Genomic DNA, 25263 nt, shown 5'->3' on the forward strand with positions numbered 1-25263 from the left:
GGGCGTGGGGGCTCACTGGACAGTGCCCGCCCAGACTCACGGCAGCTCCTCCTGCGTGCACTCTGGCCTCTCTGCAGCTGTGTGAGGGTCCTGCAGTTACATGATGGGAAAAGCAAGAGGCACCATCTGGGGGCCTGAGGTCCCAAGTCACAGCCAAACCAAACCACCCAGCCAGGAAGATAGCAGGAAGCAAATTGGAGGCATTCTGGGTTGAACTGTATCCTCAGCAACAACAAAAAAAGATATGCTGACGTCCCCAGTACCTCCTAATGAGACAGAATCGTTACAGAGGTAATCAGACTAAAATGAAGTCAATAAGCTGGGCTTTCATCCAAGGTGACTATACAAAGGGGAAATGTGGACACAGGCACACACAGAGGGAGACGCCACACAGACATCCCGGAGGAATGTCAAAGCCTGCTGGCAAAGAACCAGAAGCTGGGGACAAGGCCTAGAACAGACCCTCCCTCACAGCCCTCAGGAGGAACCAACCCTACCAACACCCTGACCTGAACTTCAGCCTTCAGAACCAAGAGACAATGAATGCCTGCCGTTGAAGCTACCGTCTTCAGCACTTTGTTATCACAGCCCTAGCAAACTCACAGAGGGTAAGTGGGATCCAGCCCCATGTGGCAGCTCTCTGGCCCCAAAAGGACCCTGACTTCGAGGAGAACTTTCTCCTCAAAGCAGCCACACCTGCAGCAGCAGGAACTGTACAATCATAGTGGCTAACGCTTCATGACTGAATACCATGTGTTTTCACGTGCTTGTCAAATGTCACCCTCTTAGGCACCCATTCAGGGAGGATAACTGTTATTTTCACTTTTACAGATAAGGCCCAGAGAGGCAGAGGAACTGCCCAAGGTCACACAGCTAGTATATCGTGGAGCCAAGATTTAAGCCCACAATCTTAGCCACTAATCTGGGGACAGTGCAGAATACTGAATCCTGGGATTGAAGAAAGACTGAGGTAGAGACCCAGAGAGGGTTGGGTGGAGGAGCTTGAGGCTGGGGATGGGACTGGAAGTGGAGCATGCCAGAGGCCCTGGGAGCACTGGGTTCTGAGCCCTTGAACCCCCTGGCCAGCTGGACGTTGATGCAATATGGCTTCATCCAGACCCTATCCAGCTGCTGCCCCATCTCCAAGAGCCTCACCCTGCTGGAAGTGCACTGCTAGTCTGGTCCATAAGCCACTCTGCATAGGACCACCTGCCCAGGACCCAGGGTCTGCATTTTAGGCCATCCTTGCTGGATAGGCCCAGAGCCCAGGGTCCCCACCTGCCTGTAGAAGGTGAGTCCTGGGTTGGCCTTCTAGGGGTCCAGGAAGGGAGTAGAAATGGCCTGGACAGTCTCCGAGGGGCTGGAAGGCCCTGCACGTGGGGCCCAAATTGGCACTGGCTTATGCATCATGTGCAGGTTAAGTGCATCCGGCTCACCTAGCACCACTTCCTGCTAGGAGACGAATCTGCCGAGGGCCCAGCCCTCTGTCACTCCACTACCTTCTCACTGACATTGTCCACTGCAAGTCCTCAGACTTGACCAAAGAATATAGCCCATCCAGGCCCTGAGGATATTTCCTCTGACCCTCAAGGGTCTGGTTTGAGAAATAGAAAAAAAAAAAAAAGCTGAGATTTTCCTCTGAACAAATATATAGTGGCAGACTACACTGCAGACTTAAGGAACAGCCCCCTCTGAGCACAGCTGTGTACCCATTTGAGATACACTGATTTAGACCAACTCAGCCTTTATGAGGCCCAAGGCCAGCTAAGCTTTCTCTCCTTTTCCTTCCATCAAGATCAGCAGATCAGCTTCAGTCAGGGGCCTTGTGGCAGAGCGTGGATCCCACATGGGGTCCTTAGAACACTACTTCCCTATGGCTCCCAGGCACCTCGTTGGTGTCTGTATCTCTCTCTGTGTCTCTGTGTGTGCATATCTGGGGGTGTCTGCACATGTCTGATGTGTATCTTGGGTGTGTGTGTGTGCATGCATGTCTGTGTGTCTGTCTGCCCATGCACACATAACACTTGCCTAGGAGACTAAGGGATGCTGACCAGGAGAAGGCAGCCACCAAGCTGGAGATGAAGTCAGGTGGACAGGAGCTGGGACATCTAAACCCTAGATCGGGCCCCTGTCCCATGTCCATAGTAACCCCCTCACCCACTCTCCTTCTCAATTGGATCAGGGATTATTTACAACACTCCTCCCCTGTCTCTCTGGGTATATGCACGTGCAGTTTCCTCTTGCTGAAATGCCCTTCATTCCCTCTCTCCTCCTGGAAAATGCCTGTCCATCCTTGTGTGAGGGTTCAGAGGCTCAGAAACCCCTTCTCTGGGAGGGACTCTCCTATCTGCCACCCCTTAACCAGCTCTCACTGTGCCTCTTCCCTCATTTGGCACATTAAATTATTACTTGCAAAATAGGCACAGTGGCTCATGCCTGTAGTCTCAGCACTTTGGGAGGCTAAGGTGGGAGAACTGCTTGAGGTCAGGAGTTCAAGACCACCCTGGGCAATGTAGTGAGGTCCCCATCTCTCCAAAAAAAAAAAAAAAAAAAAAAAAACTTAGCCAGGCATGGTGATGCGTGCCTGCAGTCCCAGCTACCTGAGGCAGGAGGATCACTTGAGTCCAGGAGTTCGAAGCTGCAGTGAGCTATGATTGCACCACTGCACTTCAGTCTGGGTGACGGAGACCCTGATGCAATCAATCAATCAATTATAAATCAATCAATAAATAAATAATTGCTTAATTACCGGGTGCCCCCAAACCATAAGCTGTTGAGGACAAGGAGTGATCTGATTTGACATTGCTTCTGCACACAGAAGAGGGCCAGGCATGTAGCAGATGCTCAATAAATGCATGCTGAAAACATGGATGGAGAATGATGAGGCATGATGAGGAAGAGGCAGAAAATGGGAAGGAAGTATAGGATCAAGATGGGGGCATCCTAAGGAGGGGCAAAAGACTAATTGGTTTGTATGGGAAAGACTGGGCAGTGGGGAAGACAATGGGGAGAACAGGGTTGGGGGCGTGGAGAAGAAGGAGGGAGACAGTGCCCACCTGGGGAGGCCAGGTCCCACTCTGCCTCTGGAGTCTCTGCAGTTCCTCCTCTTTAAATTTCAGGGCAACTGCCACCTGGTGCCAGCGTGCCTTCCAGTACTCAGCCATTTCCTCGTGAAGCCCGCGATGTGATTCTTGTGCCTCTAGCTGTTTCCTGAGGGGCACTGGTACCTCCGGGACCTGGAGTGTACTGGAAGAAATGGGGCAGTCCAGGTACAGCATGGACCCCAGATCACCCCCACCCCACTCCCTTTTAATGATTATTATGTCTTATGAACTAGGAGGGGGAGTGAGGCAGAGATGCCTCTTTCATGGCTCCCTGCACACACAGAACCCCTTTGTACTGGGCACTTCTACTCCCAATCACCCTGACTTGCACCCAGCAACTAAGGTCATCTCACCCCCACCTCCCACCTGCCCCTGGGCCAGCAGGAGGGGCTTGGCCATGTGTAGGCGAGACAGGACTTCTTGAAGCTGAAAGATTTCCCACCCCATAAAAGAGCCAGAATGTGACAACCAGGAGCACTGATACCTGGGGGAGGGAGACTGGCTCTGGTCGTGTGATTCCGGGTTTAGGGCTCTGGGCCATTCCCCCTCAGCCAGCTGGTGACAGAGACTGGCCCACTGCCTGCTGAGAGGGCCATCTCACCCACGGTGAGAACAGAGCACCCACCCCAGCCTGACTTGGACACTATGAGGATGGGCCCAAGCAGCCACCTACCAGGACTCTTGGCCCAGGGCCACACCCAGTGCTGCTTGCAGCACCACCTTCTCCCGAAGTAGCCAGGTGTGCTCTGCCTCCAGGGCCTGCACACGGCCCCCCAACACCGTCTGCTCTCCCTGCAGATGCTGCAGCTGCTCCAAGCAGGCCCCTAGTTGCTGGTGGCTCCGGCCCAGCTCTTCTGAGTCTCTTGTTCACCTGGGGAGATCCCCACCCCACCGAATTGTGGCTCAGCCTCCACCAGGGTTGTGGGGCTCCAGCCTTTACCCATGCAGCCCCTTCTCAGAGGCCCTGAACTCCACTTCCTTTGGGTCTCAGCCCTTCCAGGAGGCCTCTCTGACCACCCCAGCCCACAGGGGCTCCTCTACACTCCAGGCTACGACTCTGGACCAGTGCCTGGCTGCACACTAGCAGGGGGGCCAGTTATGTGAGGATGAAGATGGTGCTCTCTGGAGTCTCACTGTGTGGACGCCCTGCTAGAATCTGTCTCTCCTGGTCATTCTCCTTTCCTCTGTGCCCCTAGAGCCCCTCGCCCTACATTGGAATCCCCCAGGAACAGGGCCCAGGCTCCCTTGCCTCTGCCCCCGGTACAGATGGGCATGGCCTGGATCAGCTAATGCCCAGATTCCCTTTCCTGTGGGGCTGCCCTGCCAGCTGTCTTGACCAACCCCAGTGAGTATCAGCAACTGCTCCTGCAGACAGACTGTGTCCTGAGCCTGGGCAGGGGTCTTAGCTGCTGGCATGGAGACTCTGGGTCCCGAAGCTCCTGGGCCCTGCCTCCATCCCAGCTCTGCTCTTGGATCTGCAGGCCTGGTGCCAGCATCTCCTGTAGATACACTTGGTCCAGAATCCTGGGGTCTCCTTCCAGCTTCCAGACCACACTGGGGTGGTCTTGGCAGACTGTTGATGCCTCAGGGCATGTTGTGGCAGGGTCCTGGCCCCAACTCAAGTTATGACTCTGAACAAGCTCTCCTCTGCCCTCTGGTCTCAGTTTTCCCATCTGAACCAGGAGAGAAGTCACTGAATGATCCCAGGGTATTCCCAAATGTTGGAAGAGGATCCCTCTCTTGGCTGGACTAAGCCCCTGTGCTGCCCTCCTTCTCTAGATAATGCTCCAATAATGAGGACCAGAAAATAAAAGTGTAGGGCAGGGTCAAAGGTACAGCAGGGCCAGTGCTCAGGGCCTGCCATGCACCCACTTGGGGGATCCCCAGGCTGGGCTCTGGGCCAACAGGCTGTTGGGTCATCTGGTCCAAATGCCGCTAGGCCTTTTCCACTTCTGTCTGCAGCAGCAGGATCCTGTGGGTAGAAGGGATGGTCTACCTGTTCCCTGCCACCCCACCCCTCCCCAACAGCCCAACCCCACTCACTTGTCTTCTATGTCCTGGTCTGGCCTCCTCCACTCAGCCTGTCCCTGGGATCCTTGCATCTGGTGCCTCTCCTGCTCCAGGCAGGCCAGGGAGCACTCCACCTGCTAGGAGGAGGCTGAGTGGGAGGGCTGAAGGCAGCACAGAGCCTCAGATAGGTAGGCCTAGCTTCCCTGCCTCCCACCAGGCAGGGCAGTGTCTGCAGCCTCTGATAACACAGGTGGACTGGCAGCGAGCAGCCCAGCTGACAACCCAACATGGACCCATGCCCTGGCTTATACACAAGGGACTGTGCCCTGGGGCCCTGAGGGGCTGCTTTCGGCTGTTATCTATCACGACAGGCTCCAGCTGTGCATCCTCTGCCTCCAGCTGGGCCCGAGATACACCTCCTCTCCAGCTGCACTCCAGCTGCTGACAGCTTTAGGGTGGAGGCCAGCAGGACTGCTGTGGCATGCTAAAGGGCAGGCAGACATGAGGTTGTCAACTGGGTCCCAAGGGTCCCCCAGGCCTGGTAGGGAGCAGTGGCTCCAGGTGGGCCAGCTGTGAGCTAAGACACGCAGTCACTGAAGGCTTGCGTAACTGGGCCATCACACGGTGTCCCTTTCCTACCCTCACATGAGGCAAAGATCCTGGTAACCTTCCCAAGAGCCCTCAGCCTGTACAGCCATCTCCCCCTCTCTCAGGATCGCCTGTTTCACTCAGGGAGATTGGGCTTCTAAGAAAGCTCTTCAGTCTATGGAGCTAAAACCAGCCCCTGCCTCCCTCAGATTCTCCCTGGGGGGGCCACAGGGACCCTGGCCCTTCCTTCACCTCCAGCGGTGTCCCTAGCCACCCCCAGCATCCGCCTCTCAGGCAACACCCTGCACCCTTCCAGGGGCGCCATTCAGAGACATCTCTGTTCAACACTGCAGCCTTGCTGGAGACTCCATTTCCCTTTCTCCTCTAGGTGCCCCAGACCCCGGCAAGCCTCCCTGAGAATATGGCACCAGATGTGGACACCAGCTCTGGGCATTCTGGAGCCTCAGCCTGCTAAGGGGATCTTGCTAGCTCAGGGGACCTCCTTTCAGCTACAGAAAGCCCAGGAAGAAGGAATGGGGGAGGAAGGGCCTCACTTTCTGCTTTAGGGACCAGCCGAGTCCCAGCTTGTGCTCCTGCCTCTGCAGCACCAGGGTTTGCTCCGACAGGGCCTCCAGCACTGCCTGAAGATGGCTTGCCAGCTCGGCCCTCTGCCGCCTGCTTTCTGCCAGCTGCTCCCACAGGTCCTTCTCTGACCACCTCCAGTCCCGCTCGGGGGCCCTGTTGGAGCACCTGCCAGGCAGAGAGGAGCCAGACTTCAGCCCAGGCCCCAGGGGGCTGCCGTGCCCAACTTCCCTATGCTCACCTGCACCCTTCAGTGGGGCTTGGTGGGCAGACACGGTCCAATGCCCCGAGGAAATAGGAGTTCCGGAGACAGCGGGCAGGGCTGGGCATCAAGTCCATGGGCTCTGCCTCAGTGGGCCCTGAGAGCAGGACAGATCCTGGAGCTGGGGCAGTCTTGGCTTCCCAAAGCACCAGGCTCTGAGGCCTCTTCTCAGACTCAGAACTGAGGCCCTGTGGCTGAGCATGCACTAAAACCCTTCAACCCTGATCCTCTGGCCCGAAAGTCTCCTGGTGATTGGAACTTCACTAAACACCAGCCTCAACTCCACCAAACAGTTCTCAATTCTCAGTGGTTTCCATGAGCTGTGGGTGCTGCGGGGGTGGCCACTTGCTAAACACAAACCCCATTATCTTCGCAGCAGCTGGTCTGGGGAGGCGCAGCAGGCACTCCTGAGGGGAAACTGGTGCCCAAGTCCGGCAGGGAGTCCCGTGAGGAACTGCAATCCCCACCCAACACTGTCTGCACCACAGCCACGTTCCCCCTTCCAGTGTGGAAGTCTGGAAATGGCAGGGGAGCATTTGGGGGCCACCACAGTTTAGCTATGATGTGGGGGTCAGAGCCCTTAAGTCAAGTCACTGCTCAGGTACCTCTCTGGCTTCCATAGCTTCAGCTGTAAGATGGAGGCCCTGACGGACCTCTCACCCACCAGCTTGGTGAGGGAGGTCAGAGGGTAGACAGGGGCTGTTCTGCCAGTGTTGCCATCCCTACACCCCTCACCATCACCCTCCTCACCTCTAAGGTCTGGGCCCAAGTCCACTGCCTCCCAACTCCCAACCCTGGGCATGAGGCACCCTGCCCTGGCTCTGAAAGGGCACAGGAGTTGTCTTCACCTAAGCAGTGGGTACACCTGGCACCTCTACTACCCCCACCCTGACCTCCCTACTCCTCACATTCCCAGGCCTTCTCCCCACTGGACAGCTTGAGGGTGCCTTCAGGATGGCACCATCGCCCACCAGGCCTTCTCCCCACTGGACAGCTTGACTCTCCTCTCCCCTTACTCCAGGCCCAGGCTCCTGCAGCCCCCTCCAAAATGTCACTGCAACACAAGACTTCTCTAAGACGGACCATGAGGACTGGCCCCCACCTCCCATACTGGGTACAGCTCCCACAATGCCACTCTACCTGGGCACTCTGTCTTGCCAGTCAGAAGTGACAGGCTTTCCATGGCAGCCCCCTGCCCTTAGTGAGAAGCTGGGCTGTGCCCAGCTTGGTCTGGGAGGGGCTCATGGTCCACAGAATGGAGTGCACACGCAGGCCAGATTGTCCTGAGCAGGGGGGCAGGCCAGGGCAGCCCCAGGAAGGCTTTCCAGGGAGGTGACCCTGGGGCCAAAGCTCAGAGGTGAATTAACTGCCTCCAGAGAAGGCAAAGTCAGATGAGGCACACAGAGGAGACAGTAAGGACAATAGAACAAGGAGGACATCAGAGCGGCTGGGCCTGGCGGGCAGTGAGCTGAGCCTTAAGCTTGGTGGAAGTGGAGGTGGGGGGCAAAAGGGAGACCAAGAGGGGTGAGAGGAGTTGTGGGGTTTGGGAGGATGCAGGGCAGCAGCACCTCCCCGGTGCCCTTGAGATATGCTGCAGACCTCAACTCCACAGAGGCTGAGGATGGAGACAGGAGTTTGGGCCTGAGGGGCAGTGGAGGTGGAGCAAGCCTCCTCTGTGGTGGGGATGGGAGTGGAGGAGTTACCCAAACCTCACCTGGGGGCAGATCTTTCTCCAAGTGTCTGAAAGGTGTGAAAGCCACAAAAGAATGAAGTTCTAAGGGTAGAATCTCAGGCAGGATGGCCTCCAGGCTGCAAAGTGTGGAGAGGGAGAGAGCTGGGAGATGGCTTCTATTCCACCTCAGAAAAAGAGAGTTGCTTCGTGACTGGGAGGTAGGGACTCCTGGATTCTCAGTGGTGGGCGGTTTGGTGGGAAGGTAGACTAACTTATCCTATCAGAGCCTGGAGCTCAGGGCAGGGCTGGTGACAGGAGCTTCTCTGAGAACATCCATCCCTCAGGGCTAGTATCCTGGAGCCATGGAAAGTCAGGCAACACTAAGTGGTGGGAGGAGGAGACACCACAGAGGCCTCCCACCTCATCTGAGCTGATGAAACCCCGCGATGGAACTTGGCTAGTGTGGCCAAGGCCATGGGGACCAGGCAGGAATGGCATCTCAGATGGCCTGGAATTTTTCAAAATCTTCAGCTTTTGAGATAGGACCTTACAGGGCAGGACCTCAGCAGCCAATCTGGGTCACCCACTGTACACTGAAGCGGCTCCTTTCTTTTTTGAGACGGAGTTTTGCTCTTTTTTTTTTTTTTTTTTTGAGACGGAGTCTCGCTGTCGCCCAGGCTGGAGTGCAGTGGCGCGATCTCAGCTTACTGCAGGCCCTGCCCCACGGGGTTCACGCCATTCTCCTGCCTCAGCCTCCCGAGTAGCTGGGACTACAGGCGCCCGCCACCTCGCCCAGCTAATTTTTTGTATTTTTATAGAGACAGGGTTTCACCGTGTTAGCCAGGATGGTCTCGATCTCCTGACCTCGTGATCCGCCCGCCTCGGCCTCCCAAAGTGCTGGGATTACAGGCGTGAGCCACCGCACCCGGCCGGAGTTTTGCTCTTTTGCGCAGGCTGCAGTGAAGTGGCGCGATCTCGGCTCACTGCAATCTCTGCCTCCCGGGTTTAAGTGATTCTCCCACCTCAGCCTCCCGAGCAGCTGGGACTACAGGCGCGTACCACCACGTCTAGCTAATTTTTGTATTTTTAGTAGAGACGGGGTTTCGCCATGTTGGCCAGACTGGTCTCGAACTCCTGACCTCAGGTGATCCATCCACCTCAGCCTCCCAAAGTACTGGGATTAGAGGGGTGAACCACCGCGCTTGGCCGATTTTTTGTTTGTTTGTTTTTTGAGACAGGGTCTCCCTCTGTCGCCCAGGCTGGAGTGCAGTGGTGTGACCATAGCTCACTGCAATCTCAACCTCCTGGGATCAAGCGATCCTCCTGCCTCAGTCCCCTGCAAGGAGCTGGAACTACAGGCATGCGCCACCCAGTCCCGCTAATTTTTGTAATTTTTTGGAAGCGGACCCAGTTTTGAATTAGCTTCTATTGTTTACTTCGGGTAGCCGTGGTGGAGCTGGCAGAGATTTGGGGGATACTAAACACCCCTACAAATCACGACTTGAGACCCCCGTTTCAGGGAGAGCCGTTGGCGAAGGACTTGAGGCGCAGCCGCAGCTCGGAAGGGGGGGCTCCCCTGCGACACCTCTCCGCGCCAGGGGCGGGCCCAGCCCCGCGGGGAGGGGGTGTGGGCGGGGCCGCGGCTGGCCGGCGGCCGCCGGGGCGGTGCTGGGGAAACCCTTGGCGCCCCCGCGGAGCGGTCCCGAGGAGGGGGCGGTCCCTGGAGGGATGGTCCGTCCGGACTGCGGGTTTCTAGCCCTCGCGTGGCGTGGGGACAATTAGGCGCCACGCCCTGTCGCTTCACTACGCGACGCTCGCGAGGCCGGGGACGCCACTCCCAGACCGGGCGGGACGCGCACGCTCACAGTGGGGTCTCTCAAAAGATCCCCACCTCAGTTTTCTCATCTGGAAAGTGGGGCCTCGTAATCCTGTCCGATCTGGCGCGGGACAGTATGTGTCAGGGATTTTGGTGACCCCACGCTCCAGGCCTCTGCAAAAGGGGGCTGTCCAGTGGCCCGGAGACGCAGCCGGCGGGGCTTTTGTCTGGCGGGGGAGTCTTAACTGAGAGGCCACGCAGGCCGCCAGGAAGCCGCTCCACACGAGAGGGCTCAAGGAGAGGGGATCTCCTCCCTCCAGACTCCGGCCCCGCCGACAGGCCCCGCCGGAGTAGCTCTAGGGTATCTTCCCAGAAACTGCCCCGCACGCACTGGCGAGCTGGGAGCGCCACCATGGCTTTCAAAAAACCCGCACACACCAAGATAATAATGTGTCGTTAGCTCGTTTCGCGCAAGCGGAGTCGCGTCCGCCTTCCCGAGCCCCGGCGCACAGACCTCAGGCCGCTCTCGCGCTCTCCGGGGCCCCGAGAACAATGCCCGTCCTCTCCGCGCGCAGGAGGGAGTTGGCGGACCACGCGGGGTCGGGGTGGCGGAGCGGGCCCAGTCCCGCGGCCGGGTCGGGGCCCCACCTCTCGGCTCTGAGAGCCCAGCCGGCCCGGGCCGCGCACCTGTCAGGTCGGGGGACCTACGTGCGCCGCGACACGGCGGGAGGCGGGCCGGGCCAGGCTCGTCCCCTCGGCCCTCCCGGAACTAGTCTCCGAGGCCGCGGCGCCCACCGGAGCGGAGAGGGATGGTGCCCCGGAGCCTTCGAGTCGGGGGCTAGAGCGGCCAGGCCTCCGAGCCGGGTCGAGCCGGGGCTGGCGACGGCTGCGTCACGCGAGGGGGCGGGGCTGCCACGGGCGGAGGTCGCAGCCGGAAGCGGAAGAGGCGCTCGGAGCGGGGAGTGGGGCCTAGCTGCAGCCGGAGCCTGGGAGACGGTAAGTGTGGGCTGGGGCCCGCGGCGGCGACAGCGGCAGCGGCGGCCGGGGGTGAGTCGGCGGGGCAGGCGCGCTGGTGCCATTCGGTCTCGGCCTACTCCCTTTCTTTCTTCTCTTCGGCCCATATCGGGCCGCGGCCCGACCTCTCACCCCTGACCCGCTGCTTCTGCCCCGGAGGGCGGTCACTGCAGACCCTGACCTCGATCCCACGATGTTGAAGGCGGAGCCTGAACGGCCTCTGGGGTCGCTCAAAGGTCCAGTTTCGGCTCTGTGCCTGCCCGCGGAATGGGGTCGCGGTCCGATGTAGAATAGCTAGAGAGGCCCTTCAGACCCCTCCCCTACCCCTGGCTTCAGGCTTGGTCGGCAGACGACTCCTCCCTTGGCGGCCTGGAGTTTGATTCTGGCCCAGTCCGGCTTTCCCTCTGCCCCCGGGTCTCCCCTCGGCGCCACTGGTGGCGGTTACAGGGGATGGGACTCTGAGACCCCTGGGACCTCGGGCGGCAGGAAGGGATGCGAACGAGGGCGCAGGCCCTCCTGTGTATTTTGTTGTGGTGATGGAGCCACTCCAGCCCGGAGGATGGGCTAGGGCAAGCTGACAGTACAAATCCCCTGGCTGCTCCTCCGTCCCGCCCGGGAGTCTCTAGCTTTAGTTCCGGGTGTGAGTGCCCTGATGTGGAGCTGGGGTGGAAATTGCCTGAACCAGGCCCCCATCAGAGGCGGAGTTGGCGGCCTTCCAGCTTCCCTCCTTGATGCCCTTGAAAAGGAGGAGCGTTTCACCCGTTGGTGGTGGAGGCTTGCGAGGTGGCAGGTTTGAGGTTGCAGTGGTAGGGCAGTGCCAGCCAAAAATAACCATGGGTGCTGGGGTGGCTGGAATCCGGGAGGGCAGCCGCTGACCTGGCTGGCTGCACTTCTAGTCAGCCCAGTTCCCTGGCCGGGAACAGCAAATGAGAAGCCGACAAGGCCTGTGCTCAAAGTTGACATCCTTGGCTTGGTTTCCCTCACATCACCTTTTTCCTCATTGTGCAGAGCAGAGCTTCCCAAAACATAATTGTGGCCTTTAGCTGCTTTTTAAACAAGCTGTTTGCTGAGGTTTTAGAGAATCAGAGATAATTGAGAAATGGGCCCTAGAGCCCTGGCTGGGAGGATGATATCTGCTATTTCCAATATTTTACTTGCCTAGAATGTGTTAAAGGAAGGATACTCTTATTATTGCTTTGTGTGTGGTACCTTATAACTCTCATCCTTGTCATCTCTTTTGCCTGGCTGGGAGAGGTTATCTCCATTTTCCAGGCATGCTAACCAAGGCCTAGAGTGACTTGTCTAAGGTCGTGAGGCTGGTATGTGACAGCACTAGGATTTAGTTTAGTTTTCTGCCAGAGATCTCGCTTCCCAGTTTCCTTGGAAGGGACTTATAAAATGTCTGTAAGGCATTTAACACAGCCCTGAAAATGTTCATGAAAAGCTGCCACTAGTACCTCTGTGGGCACAAAGCTGTGCTAGGCATTTCACTTATAGGAGAGACATATTTAATCCTCACAGAACCTCGTGAGAGATTACTATTCCCTTGTTGCAAGACGAAGCTGACGGTCAGAGTAGTGTAATAATTTGTTCAAAGGCACACAGCTAGAAGTGGCATGCCATGATTCAGATTGACATCTATATGACTGAAATTTTGCTTTCCATTGATGTGAATATGTATGGACATAAGAATCTTCTAGGTACCAGGAGGTAGTCTTTGGCCTGGTGTGACCGTGACTGTGTCCTCCAGCTCTGCCCAGTGAGGATGGGCAGGACCATAGTTGCCTTGTGGCACGACATATGCCCTGGCCAATAGAGCATCTTCTGGGTCAATTAGTGGGTGTGAGTTACTGCTTTCATTCCATAGCTTGGGCACCTGACCCAGAGTAATTGCAGGAAAACAGTGAAACATTAGTCAGCTGATTACCAAAGCTTTTGGGGAGGTGATTTTACAAAATATTTATCTCCAAAGACTTCCCAGGTACACGGGGGAAGACAAGTTAGTGGGGAGATGGAGGGCTTTCTTAGGGACACGGAGAGGCTCCCAGGGGTTTGGTCACATAGGCCCCACTGTTCTGCTCAAGCATGGGGAGCTGTTCTATGCTGCTCTTCTCCTGACAGACCCTGCTGGTGAGATGGGGCAGCCTCAGTAGGTTTGTACAAAATGTGCTTGGCCAGGCAAGCTCAGGACTGACCATGACTGGAGGTTGGCTGTGGCCAGGTGTGAGTGTTGGGAAGAAGGCTGGCTCCATGGAGGCAGTCAGGGGTTCACGTATGGGTGGAGCAGGTTGCTGGCCTCACATAGCCAGCTTTCTCTGCTGATGGTGGATCCAGCCTGGCAATTTCATGTGGTGGATATAAGTCCTCACTGAACAGGGATAGTGAGGTGGGGCTCTTTCACCTGCCAGACGGCTAACCCTGTGGCTATCCTGGGATATGCGGAGGGTAGGATACTAGAGCCGGAGAGCTAGAAGAAGGGACAGTAACGGTACTGTTGGATAAAGGCAAGGCACCTGGCAGGGCACTGTGGGGGTCTAAAAGGGTGCTAAATGGGCCTCTGGCAAGAAAGTTGGATACTCTGAGGACCCTGGCATCCTTCCCAGTGCTGAGACCCAGGATGAGCCAGCAAGGGCTGGACAGACCCCCTGGGTCCACGTCTCCTTGGGTTGACCCTGAGGAGGGCTATGGAATGTTTGTGAGGCCTGTGTGCCTCTTTCTCCAAGGGCCGCTCTTCTCGTCTCTTTTGTGGCTCCTCATGCTCACTTGTGGTCCTTACTCCCTTAAGTGGGGTCCAGTTCAGGGCCCTAGCCAGACAGCGTTCAGCTTCTCAAACTTGGGGGCTTTGAGCCCTCTCCTCCCGTGTACAGCCCTTTGGCCTCTGGCTTTACAGAGCATTCACTTCATGGGACGCCCCCGCCGGCGGGAGGAAATAGAGTGCAGGAGGCTCCCCTTTCTCCTGCCTTTGATCTCCCTGTGGTAGTGTTCACCGTCCCCACCCAGGGTTCCTCCCTCAGCCCCTGGCCCTGGCTCACCCAGTTCCCTGAGCACCCAGGCCACCAGGCTAGTGATGCTCTGCTGGGAGGCAGCTGTTTGTTTGTTCACTGGCAGAGAAGGTTGTTTCCTATTGTCTGCTGTTTGACCAGTGTGACCTCAGAGTTCTTCTTCACTTCATAAACCTCTGGGAGGGCCTGCCTCCAAACAGAACAGTGGGCCTCTTCAGGAGCAACCGGGAAGCCCCAGGCAGCCCCATGGCTGGAGGTGGCTAGCTGTGTGTTTAGCAGGGCTTTCTGTTCCTCGTGGCCTAGATGCATCACTGTAAGCGATACCGCTCCCCTGAACCAGACCCATACCTGAGCTACCGATGGAAGAGGAGGAGGTCCTACAGTCGGGAACATGAAGGGAGACTGCGATACCCGTCCCGAAGGGAGCCTCCCCCACGGAGATCTCGGTCCAGAAGGTGAGAGGGAACTAGATAGGAGGGAAAGACTCCGTCAGCTGGGCTTAGCTGTGGCAGCTCCAGACTCCTTGAGATGACTCCATCCCCACCCAGCTGTCCCTGGATCCCTGCCCTGTCCTCTTTGGGCTCCTCCACTAACCTCACCTGCATGCCTCGGCCTCAGCAGTAGCTACCGTCCTTGCCGCCCACTCTTTCTCTGTCTTGGAGTGCCTTTTTTTCTCCCCACACATTCCCCCATTTTCTAGGCCAGCGTCTTTCCTGCTTAACCTCCTAAGCCTTCCTCGGTGAGGATTAGGAACATAACCTCACCCCTGGAAAGGTTGCTCCCTGGGCCTATCTTAGCCCCCAGGCCAAACTTAGAGTTGCAGCAGGCCACAGGGAACTCTGGAGGGTGTAGAACCCTCGAAGGCCCTCTACCATACTCCCCTTCCCCTGTACCCCCCTCCTACGGCTGGAGGGTGCTGTCGTTGGACAGGGCTCTGGAGGGCGGGCTTAGTACCTTTGCACCCTCCCCTCTCTGCCCACTTCTCACCAGTCTGGATGCTTTTAGCACAGGCTATCCTGTCCCACTTCAGCCCTTTACAGTGGCCCTACCACAGGTCTCTTGCCTGCTAACAGCAAGGACCGAGCTGACCAGCGTCCCCATCCCCCTTTTGGCAGCCATGACCGCCTGCCCTACCAGAGGAGGTACCGGGAGCGCCGTGACAGCGATACATACCGGTGTGAAGAGCGGAGCCCATCCTTTGGAGAGGACTACTATGGATCTTCACGTTCTCGTCATCGTCGGCGATCCCGGGAGAGGGGGCCATACCGGACCCGCAAGCATGCCCACCACTGCCACAAACGCCGCACCAGGTCTTGTAGCAGCGCCTCCTCGGTGAGTGGTAGCCAGAGTGTGCTGGCTGGGGCTTAAAGGCCTCATCTCTTCCTAGCCTTCTCTCAGGCTGGCTGGTCCGGGTGAGTACTGCCAGCCCTGTGCACGTGCACTGGTGTGCGTGCATGTGTGTGTGTATGTGTTGTCTGGTCCAGGTGTAGGGCTGATCACAGGGTCTTGGCCCCTGTGTCTTTTGGCCCCTTCCAGTGGCAACTATAGGAACTCTGGCTCCGATGCTGGCTGGCCCCTGGCCTGTCTATGTCTACGCAGTGCTTCAGACACAGGCCACGTGGTGCAAGTGGCTGGGGACACTTCTTAGGACACTTCTTAGGGATCCTAGTAGAGTGGCTGATATGGTGGTCTGCAGCTGTATGGCCTGGTCCTTCCCACCCAGAGACTGCCTCCTCGTGTAACTGAGTGCTCTGATGTGGACTGCACCCACCTCTGCGTCTCATCTGCACACCCCTTCCCAAAAGCCCCCGGTCTGGAGTGCCTCACAGGACGGGAGGATTTGCCTGTCAGCCAGCTCAGACTGGGAACTTCCCTTCTAATCTCCAACCAGGCCCTCTCCAGCCGAGCCTCTTTATGAGGGGCAGTCGTGGTGAGGAGGGGCAGGTGCCTGTGTGATGGGGCATGTGAAGAAATGGCGGAAAGGCTGCCGCCCCAGGCCTCGTCCAGTTGCAGGCCACATGCCCAGAGCAGGGCCTGGCCAGTATTCCTAGCATGGAGGGTTGTAAGGTCTCTGGAGCCCACACTGCGCTCAGTCCCCTGGGGAAGCAAAGCCAGTTGTGTATTTCCGAGGTTACATGCGGTCTTCTCTTCTCCCCCATCCCTCTTCCCTGCCTCCCTCCTGCTGGCCTGGAGGCCCCTGAGGAGCGGTGGAGAGGCCAGGCGTCTTCTCTGCCCAGCTCTTTCTGTGACTTCTTCGAGTGGCCACAGGTTGAGGGTTGACTGTACGGGCGATTGCAGCGTGGCCCTTTCACCTCTTTGCACACTGCCACATGCTGCCACAGGATGGCAGTGCAGGTCTGGCTCTGTTTCTCTGTTTGGTGCCCTCTATCGATCGTCATGAGGCTTGGGATGGGCCTAGATTGTGAGCAGCATGGGTGCCAAGGCCAGGGCAGGAGCTGGCATGGGGCCTGTGTGGGCCATTGTGGTAGGAAGCCTGGCAGTCGACTGGCCCAGAGGATCCCAGGCTGCTTTCCTGCTTGAGGCTGGTGGCAGGAGGGCTGCTGACGGAAGGCTGTTTCTGGTAGTGTTGGTGAAATCTGGCCAAGGATGCCATCTGGAGGCAGGTAGCAGCTTGGCTCTGAGTGGCAGCTGTCAGGCATGTGCAAGTCTGCGTGGGCGAACAGAGGCAGGCAAGGACAGGCTGGGCATTCTGCAGCTGAAGCCGGAGCAGCCGCTGACCAGTCTGGATGGTTGGACCCAGGCAGGGCCAGCTGCCTTCTTGCGCCGCCGTTCTCACTGCATCTTCCGCTCTGCCCAAAGTCAGATGGGAGGGTCTGGGAGGGAGAGACTCGGAGGAGGAGGAGGAGGGAGTCGGGGCGATGGCTCTCCTCACAGCGTGGCCCTCAGCAGCAGAGGCAGGTCATCTTCCTGAGCGTTTGTGGCGCTCCTCTTAGAGATAATGTCCGAGTTTTCTTTGCATACCTGTAGCTGTTTTTACTTTTCTGTTTTTGAAGTCAGTTTGTGTCTTGACGTGTCCCTTGCAATATCCCTATCGTTATATATGCTGTGTGCCTTATGAAATGCTGGGATCTGGAAAATCCAACCAACCAACCCACCGGCTCCTCACCGTCTCCACCTCTGCCTTTGACTGACACCTCAATCTGTCAATCGGAACCGCCTACCATGCGATTGGTCGGATGGCGTTTCGGGGGGCGGTGCATGCAGAGAAGCCAACAGAGCAGTAAGCGCAGCAGCCGGAGTGTGGAAGATGACAAGGAGGGTCACCTGGTGTGCCGGATCGGCGATTGGCTCCAAGAGCGATGTACAGCCACCTTTCGTAAAACTTTACCTCTCTACTTTCTACCCCCCTTGTTAGACGAGACCTCTCCTGCCTGGAGGGGCCTCTAGTGCGCGTGGTGCCTTAGCGGGGCCACCAGTAATTGCCTGAATGACACAGACACTAGCAACTTCCATTTTTAAGAGTGTAGCAGTGAGAGAGAAACCTTTTTTGTTTTTGAGAATTTGAATGCTGTGAACTTGCAGGAGCTGCCAACCCCCTGCCCTCCAGATTCTCATGCCCAATTTCTTTTCTCTCCTAGATGAGATTGTGGGGAACCTGGGTGAAGGCACCTTTGGCAAGGTGGTGGAGTGCTTGGACCATGCCAGGTGAGCGAGCTGGGGCAGTACAGCTAGCTCTGGATGTGATCTTCCTGGGAAGAGCTGGCCTGAGGTTCTTGAGGGTGGCAGCTATCAGAGCTTAACTTTTTTCTTTTTGAAGGGTGGCATCAAAGTAGGGTTCCAACCTGTCCATGTTGGGGTTTTGCTGATCCCCTGTAGTAAGGGAGAAATTCTTGGGTCCTGCAGTTACGTGGCATCCCTACCCAAGAATTGTTGGTCAGTGAAAGGTTCTGCTCCAATCTCTCCACTTCTCTAGGGCTGTGGTGGTGGATATCAGAACAGGGCCAAGGCCCCGGCTCCCCTGTGGCTTGGAGCTGCTTCCTGTGATAACTTTTAGGTTCTTGGCCTGGCAAGGGGCTAGGAGTACCACTAAGCCCAGCCCAAGCATAAGTCCCATCCCCTGAGGGTCTGCCTGAGGCTGTGCAGATCTCAGTCGAGAGAAACATGACCCTGGGCTTTCTCACCAAGCAGGCTGCTGCCTTCTTCAGTGTGGCTAGGGTAGTGTGTGGTCTCCGCTGAGTGTTCCCGGCAGAGTGGGGTATACCTGTGTGTGTCATGCTGCACCTCACTCTCTCCCAAGCCCAACAGTGCAATAGTTTTGTCCCCTTACCATTCCACAAGACTAGAACATTTGCTTCCTCTCCTATAGGTCTGGGTTGGGGAGGCCACCTCCGGGGAGCCAGTTGCCTCCCTGCCATAGGCTCTCTAGTTGGTTTGGCACTTCAGCTACAAAGTGCTTGTGTCCTCATTGGAGCCACATGCCACCCATATGTGGCCCTCTCGCTATTTCAGAGATGAATAAACATGCTCAGGGTTTGCCTGCATCATAATCCAGTTAACAGCAGAGCTGGCCACCACTGCGCTGTAGTGCTCCTCCATTAAATGGGGTGTTCAGGTCATTCAGACTCAGGCGTCCAGCCTTTCCCGTGGCCACAAGATGGAGTGAGAGGAAGCTTCCATTTGCTCCAAGTTTCCATGTAAATGCCTGTACGACTCAGTGTGGCCCAAGAGGTTAGGGTTGGGACCAGTGAGTGGAGAGACTGCACAACCACACCGTGGCCAGGTGGAGACATGGCAGACTCAACAGCCGGGATGCATGTAAGCGGTCTGGGCTGCTCCTCTCTGAGGAGCTGGAGGGAAAATGAGCCTCTGGAGTCACTAGGGGGCAGGTGGAGGGTCCAGGGAAACTTTACGGGACTCAAAGGGAGCCAGGGCCAGTGGGGGTTGTCATGCAGAGGCAGAATTCAGCTCAGCGAAAGGCAGGGTCTGATTCTAAGAGCCGTGCAACTCTGACAGGGGCTGCCTTGGAAGTGATGAGCTCCCTGTGCTGAGGACTGGAATGCCACAGAGGGACCCTGTTTTAGGAGGAGGCCAGAGTGCATGGCCTTTCCCCTGAGGTCCCTTCCTGCCCTGAGAATCTGGGAAAATAGGATAGGGAGAAAAAAGCAGGGGATTCTCTAGAAGGTCCCTTTACCCTGGGCCTGTGAGCCTTAGGCACCACAGTCAGCCTCCCTGAGGCCTCAGAGGACACGCCATTCCAGGCTAGGGCTGTCTCATTCCCCACTGGGCATCTGAATTCTAGCTGTCCTTTCCTGACAGGGCCTGGCAGCCGAGCTCAGCAGGTTTCCTTCTCTGCTGGCTCCCTGCAGATGGCCTCCTGGGGTGGGGTTGGGGGTGGGAAGCACAGAACAGGGACTGTTAAAACCTTCTTTGGACACTTAAGAAGGGTTCCTGGCATTTTGTGGTCGCTGATAAACACTGTGGCAGGTAGGTGCGGCTGGAGAGGGGTGTGGTAAAGGGAGTGGCCCTGGGCCTCACAGTGAGAGGTACCCTTGCTGGTACCCCTACCTCTTGCCAGATCTTTACTTGATCCTGGAACCCCCATCCCTGTTTGCTCAGACTTGCAGACAAGCTCAGGAAGGTCAAGAGGTGCCGCAGGAGGGCTCTCGGTGGGACAGCCTGGCCAGGGTTGGGGCTGCCTGGCGTACAGGTTAGGTCACTGTGTGAGCTCTTGGACTGGCACTGGTTAAGCAGGATTGGCCTCTACTCTCCCACACTCCTTTGGGAGCTGGCAGTGGCTGAGAACATAAAAGCCGAAGGATGGCAAGGATGCTAACAGCATTAACTCACAGATGCCAGGGAGCTTGCTGTTGGGTGGGCAAAGGTCTGGTGTTGCATGGGGCAGGCTGGGCATCCAGTATCTGCTCTCTTCAGTGCCGGCTGCTCCTGGAGTGGTGTTTGTTGGGAGTTGCTGGGTTGGGGTGGAGGGTGGGGGAAGGACTGGGCAGCTGCTGATGAGAACCTCTGTTTCCTTCCCGGGTACCAGAGGGAAGTCTCAGGTTGCCCTGAAGATCATCCGCAATGTGGGCAAGTACCGGGAGGCTGCCCGGCTAGAAATCAACGTGCTCAAAAAAATCAAGGAGAAGGACAAAGAAAACAAGTTGTGAGTATCTGCAAGGAGTGGGAGGGAAGCCTTCAGTGCGGCTGCTGGACTTCCAAGGGCTTAGTCGTGTGCCTTCTCCCCACACTTAGAGCCAGGGGAGTCTGGCAAAGGTCTTGCTGGAAGCCTTTAGACTGCAGTCCAGTCTTCACCCCAGCTGGCTCTGTGTCCTGAGGAAGGCCTCCCAGCCCTGCGTTTGTGAATTGGAGAGCTCACTGGGTTATGCTGGGCATAAGACAAGATAAAAACATGAAGCTGGGGCTCTCACATAGTAGGAGATACCCAAAGGAGGGCCTTTCTGTGGCAGACACACTGAGCACTCTCCTCCACGCACTGTGCTGAGCCTGGGCAGATGGGTGAATCCAGCACAGACCCTCACGAAGCTCAGCAGGCGAGCAAGTGGAGAAAAGCAGCACCAGTCCTGCAGAGTGCACTAGCACTTTCCATCTTTCCCTCAGCAACTCTGAGGCAGGGCTTCTTTCATATCATAAGTAGGGAAGCTCGGAGGGCTTGGACCAGAACCGTGGACATCTCCCCTACCCCCCGCAGGAAGCTTAGTCCTTGCCCAGAGCTCATCTGGGTATTGGGTGATGGCTGGTGGGGAGAGGTGCTCTTGCTCTGATTCTCTTGCATTGTGTGTATCTGCGTTCCCGTGTGTGACCCAGTGGCCTAGGAGAGAGTTGGGAACTGTCTTCATCTGAGAGAGGGGGTGAGGCAGGCCCCCAGCACACAGCCTGAGCCCTGCCCATCCTCCTCCTCCAGCCTGTGCGTCTTGATGTCTGACTGGTTCAACTTCCACGGTCACATGTGCATCGCCTTTGAGCTCCTGGGCAAGAACACCTTTGAGTTCCTGAAGGAGAATAACTTCCAGCCTTACCCCCTACCACATGTCCGGCACATGGCCTACCAGCTCTGTCACGCCCTTAGATGTAAGTGTCCACCTTCAAAAGAAGCATGGGTGGCCACATGCCTGCAGCCAAGTCATCTGGTTACTTGTCCCCATTCATTCCAGCACGTTACTAACCATTCTCCTGGGCCTGAGGGACACCAGATCCCCTTTGGCGGAAAGGCCTGTCTTCAGGTGGGAATCTCAGTGTGAGGATGGAAAGGCTAGGGCTCCCTCCAGGGACCTCCTGGACCAGCCTCTCTACCCCCAGGCACTCAGGAAGAAAACAGAAAAGAACTGCTCTGGAATTGGCCTAACCACCAACCCTGCCTCCCTGCTTCATGCATGGGATAGAAAGGTAGAAGCCTGACCTGACAGCGCCACAGGTCCTGCCCACACGGAGACCCTCTAACCCTGACTTGTCATCTCCCTGCCGGCCTTGAAAAGCATTATTTGGTGGTGCCAGGGCTCAGCGCAGTAGGATTTGCAATGGTTGCAGCAGTACAGAAAGGCTCCTTGGTGAAGTTCGTAGGCCTTGAGCTAGAATCGCTCTAGGTCACCCCACATCGCTCCCCTACCCTGAGCACTGCTACTGTGATAGGCTGCAGGCCACTGGATGAGAAGACAGGTGTCTTCCTCCTCCCACAGGATCTGCAAGATGGGACAGGGACAAGGATTCCAAGCAAGGGGAACAGCTTGGTGAGGCCTGGAGCCTGTTAATGGGCTGAGAATTGGCTCCAGTGGAGTAGGCTACCATTGGGGAGTGGTGGGCCACACAGTTGTGAGGGTCTTGAGTGCCAGATGGGAGCCTTGAGCTGAAAAGTGACTACTAGCGAGAAGCCACTGTCAGAAGGGGCTGGAGGGAAAGGCTTCCCTGCCCATGACTAGCAGTGAGAGGCGGGGCTGTCTTCCTGGGTATGCGACCTGTGCACTCAGTCGCACAGGACCCTGTGCTTGATTTAATGTCCTTTTGCCACCACCTTAACATTCTTAGTAACTTGAACAGGGGACCTACATTTTCATTTTGCAAAGGGCCCTGCAAATTATGTAGCTGGTGCAGGGAAGAGGGAACCACCCTGGTCTCTGCAGAGGAGAGGTGGAGGGAGGTTTTTCGAATGGCAAATTTCTTTCCTATCCCCCTGCTAAAGTATCAGAACCCTCCAAGGCCTCAAGTACAGAGAACCCTTGAGAGGGAGGCCAGCACAGAGGCAGGCTGTAGTCCAGCTCCCTGCTGAGGTGGGGGTGTGAGGAGCTCTGGCAGTTGCTGGCATTGGAAGAGGGGTCTGGCCTAGAGCTGGCAGGAGAGCCAGCTTCTCAGTGCCTACTTCCCCTTCTTTCCCTGCTCCCTTAGTTCTGCATGAGAATCAGCTGACCCATACAGACTTGAAGCCAGAGAACATCCTGTTTGTGAATTCTGAGTTTGAAACCCTCTACAATGAGCACAAGGTATTGGTGGGGGTAAGGGTGAGGCCCTGTTTCAGAGGTGGGTTACCCGCTGGTGCAGACTCCTGACCTGGCAGGCCTGCCTTGCCTTTCAGAGCTGTGAGGAGAAGTCAGTGAAGAACACCAGCATCCGAGTGGCTGACTTTGGCAGTGCCACATTTGACCATGAGCATCACACAACCATTGTGGCCACCCGTCATTATCGCCCGCCTGAGGTGATCCTTGGTGAGTGACTGTATGGCCTGTGACCTTGTCACACTGGACTGTTGTTGGGAGGGTATGAACAAAGGCAGTGGCATGCCTGTCAGTCTCTGCCACCCAGGGCAGGCAGAGTTTCTCAGACCAAGGGGCCAGTGTCATGAGACACAGGTGACTGACCTGGCTTTATCTGTCAGCCTTACTGAGAGAGGGCCTTGTACAAGGATTTGGGCAAGAGTCCTGCCAGCTGGTGTGGGGGCTGCCTTATGACTTCCAGGCTGGAAGCATAGGGCTGGATCTCACAGCCTCTCCCCATCTTGGCTTGCAGAGCTGGGCTGGGCACAGCCCTGTGACGTCTGGAGCATTGGCTGCATTCTCTTTGAGTACTACCGGGGCTTCACACTCTTCCAGGTACAGCCACCCCACATCGCTCCCCTACCCTGAGTACTGCTACTGTGACAGGCTGCAGGCCACTGGGGTGGGAAGCCCCACATGGATGAGAATGCAGGTGTCTTCCTCCTCCCACTAATCATCATGTGAGATTCAGACTCTTAAGGATGTAGATGCTAAAGGGAATGCAGAGGTCAGGGTAGCAGGAACACTCAGAGGAGTCTTATGCTAGGCCATCGAGGATGGAGGATGGGACAGGAGGTGACCTTGCCTTCTAGATAAGGGGCACAGATGACTAAAGGCATTGGGATGGGCTGGGACAGGGCATGTTCTGGGCAGGGAGCGAAGAGCTAACCAGAGAGAAATGTAGTCACAGCCCAGTCCACCTCCACCCACAAGGGCTGAGGAGCCTGAGCCTGAGCACAGGCTGGCAGGAGAAGCTGGGGCTGCCGCTTCATTGGTAGGTTTGCATCTCCTGGGGCAGTGAGGGCACTTGCCCATCTTTCTTGTTCCTTTTCCTCCTTGAAGGGGCCAGAGCTAGGACTTGACCCCCTTGCACTGTCCCTAATCTTCCACAGACCCATGAAAACCGAGAGCACCTGGTGATGATGGAGAAGATCCTAGGGCCCATCCCATCACACATGATCCACCGTACCAGGTAAGGACCCCAGTAGCCCCCTCAGGGTTGGTATAGGAGCCTTTTTCTTCTTGGCTGTGGGTCAGCAGGGTACTGGATGTGGTGAGTCTTTGCTGGACAGTCCATGGCTCCCCAGGCTCCTAAAAGCCTTCCCTGTGTGCCCCTGCAGACCTGTTGCCCTGGTTCTGCTGCTGTCTTGGGAGCTGCTCTTCCCCACCTCCCACCAGAGGCTTGTCCCCTTACTACTCCCACACTTGACTCCACCCCCTTAATTTTCAGGAAGCAGAAATATTTCTACAAAGGGGGCCTAGTTTGGGATGAGAACAGCTCTGACGGCCGGTATGTGAAGGAGAACTGCAAACCTCTGAAGGTCAGTTTCTGGCTACCCCCAGCTCAACTCATGCCAAGGAGAGACCCCAGGCACTGGGCAGACATACAGCAGAGACAGGCCAGGCCGCTAAAGGCTGCCTCCTCGATCCAGCTCTATGGGAGGCAGCACCCAAGACGGCTGGGTGCTGGCAATGGGGCTTCTTGCAGACTGCCCCAGAGGGGCCCTTAGCCCTACCCCTTCCCCATAGGGTGGCTATGAATGTAATTGGGGAACACCAGAAGAGCCAGATGTCAGAAACCCTGCTGCTTCCTGTCCCCCTCTCTCCTCGAAATTTTGGGAAGAACTAGGCAGGACTGAGGTGAGGGGGAGGGAAGACCTAGACATGGCCAGGAAGCCTCTGTCAACTGCATTTGGTGCTCGGACAAGTGAATTTCGCAGAGGTGATCTCTACCCACCTGTCAGGACTTTGCATGTGGGGGCAGAGGCATCAACCCAGCAAGACACCTAGTAGCCTGGCAAGTTCCGAGCAAAACGTTAAACAGGCGTGAAAAGAAAGGAGCTGCTCATTGTCCAGGAGGGCGGAAGTAGAGTCCTCCAAGGAGGCATCACTGCCTCCTCGATCGAGTCCAGCAAGGCGTCCCAGAGGCAAGGGGACCTGCTGTGGCTTCCCACGACCCTGCCGTCACACTGAGGCACCTTGTGTCCCTGAGCAGAGTTACATGCTCCAAGACTCCCTGGAGCACGTGCAGCTGTTTGACCTGATGAGGAGGATGTTAGAATTTGACCCTGCTCAGCGCATCACACTGGCCGAGGCCCTGCTGCACCCCTTCTTTGCTGGCCTGACCCCTGAGGAGCGGTCCTTCCACACCAGCCGCAACCCAAGCAGATGACAGGCACGGGCCACCGCATGAGGAGATGGAGGGCGGGACTGGGCCGCCCAGCCCCTTGACTCCAGCCTCGACCACCAGGCCCCTGGCCAGAGCCACCCAATGAACAGTGCAATGTGAAGGAAGGCAGGAGCCTGCAGGGGAGCAGACTTGTGCCCCGCTGCCAGAAAGCACAGATTTGACCCAAGCTATTTATATGTTGTAAAGTTATAATAAAGTGTTTCTTACTGTTTGTAACCCCTGGTACCAGTGTGTCCATCTCCAGGCTCCTTGCCTTCCCCTTACCTGACCTTATTAATAAAGTCTTTCTTAGCAGTTCAGCT

At 56.9% G+C, this 25263-nt stretch overlaps 1 protein-coding gene across 6 annotated transcripts; it reads left to right on the plus strand.

The window, feature by feature from the left end:
- The first annotated feature begins 15 nt into the window (after positions 1-15).
- Positions 16-25260, plus strand: CLK3 (CDC like kinase 3). Of its 6 annotated transcripts, none has more exons than XM_030814759.1 (16): positions 16-608; positions 832-970; positions 3120-3269; positions 6091-6233; positions 14354-14505; positions 15166-15382; positions 17276-17372; positions 17650-17716; positions 20055-20171; positions 20931-21097; positions 22406-22500; positions 22593-22722; positions 23024-23106; positions 23664-23743; positions 24002-24092; positions 24767-25260. In XM_030814759.1, the coding sequence occupies exons 5-16, from the start codon at positions 14354-14356 to the stop codon at positions 24941-24943; spliced, it is 1473 nt and encodes a 490-aa protein (XP_030670619.1). In that variant the 5' UTR covers positions 16-608; positions 832-970; positions 3120-3269; positions 6091-6233; the 3' UTR covers positions 24944-25260. The 6 variants fall into 6 exon arrangements, with proteins under 6 accessions (XP_030670619.1, XP_030670620.1, XP_030670618.1 ...); XM_030814760.1 differs by lacking the exon at positions 832-970 and adding an exon at positions 1118-1291; XM_030814758.1 differs by lacking the exon at positions 832-970.
- Positions 25261-25263: the final 3 nt, after the last annotated feature.

The sequence above is a fragment of the Nomascus leucogenys genome, chromosome 6 (genome assembly GCF_006542625.1).
Source record: "Nomascus leucogenys isolate Asia chromosome 6, Asia_NLE_v1, whole genome shotgun sequence".
Taxonomy (NCBI): domain Eukaryota; kingdom Metazoa; phylum Chordata; class Mammalia; order Primates; family Hylobatidae; genus Nomascus; species Nomascus leucogenys.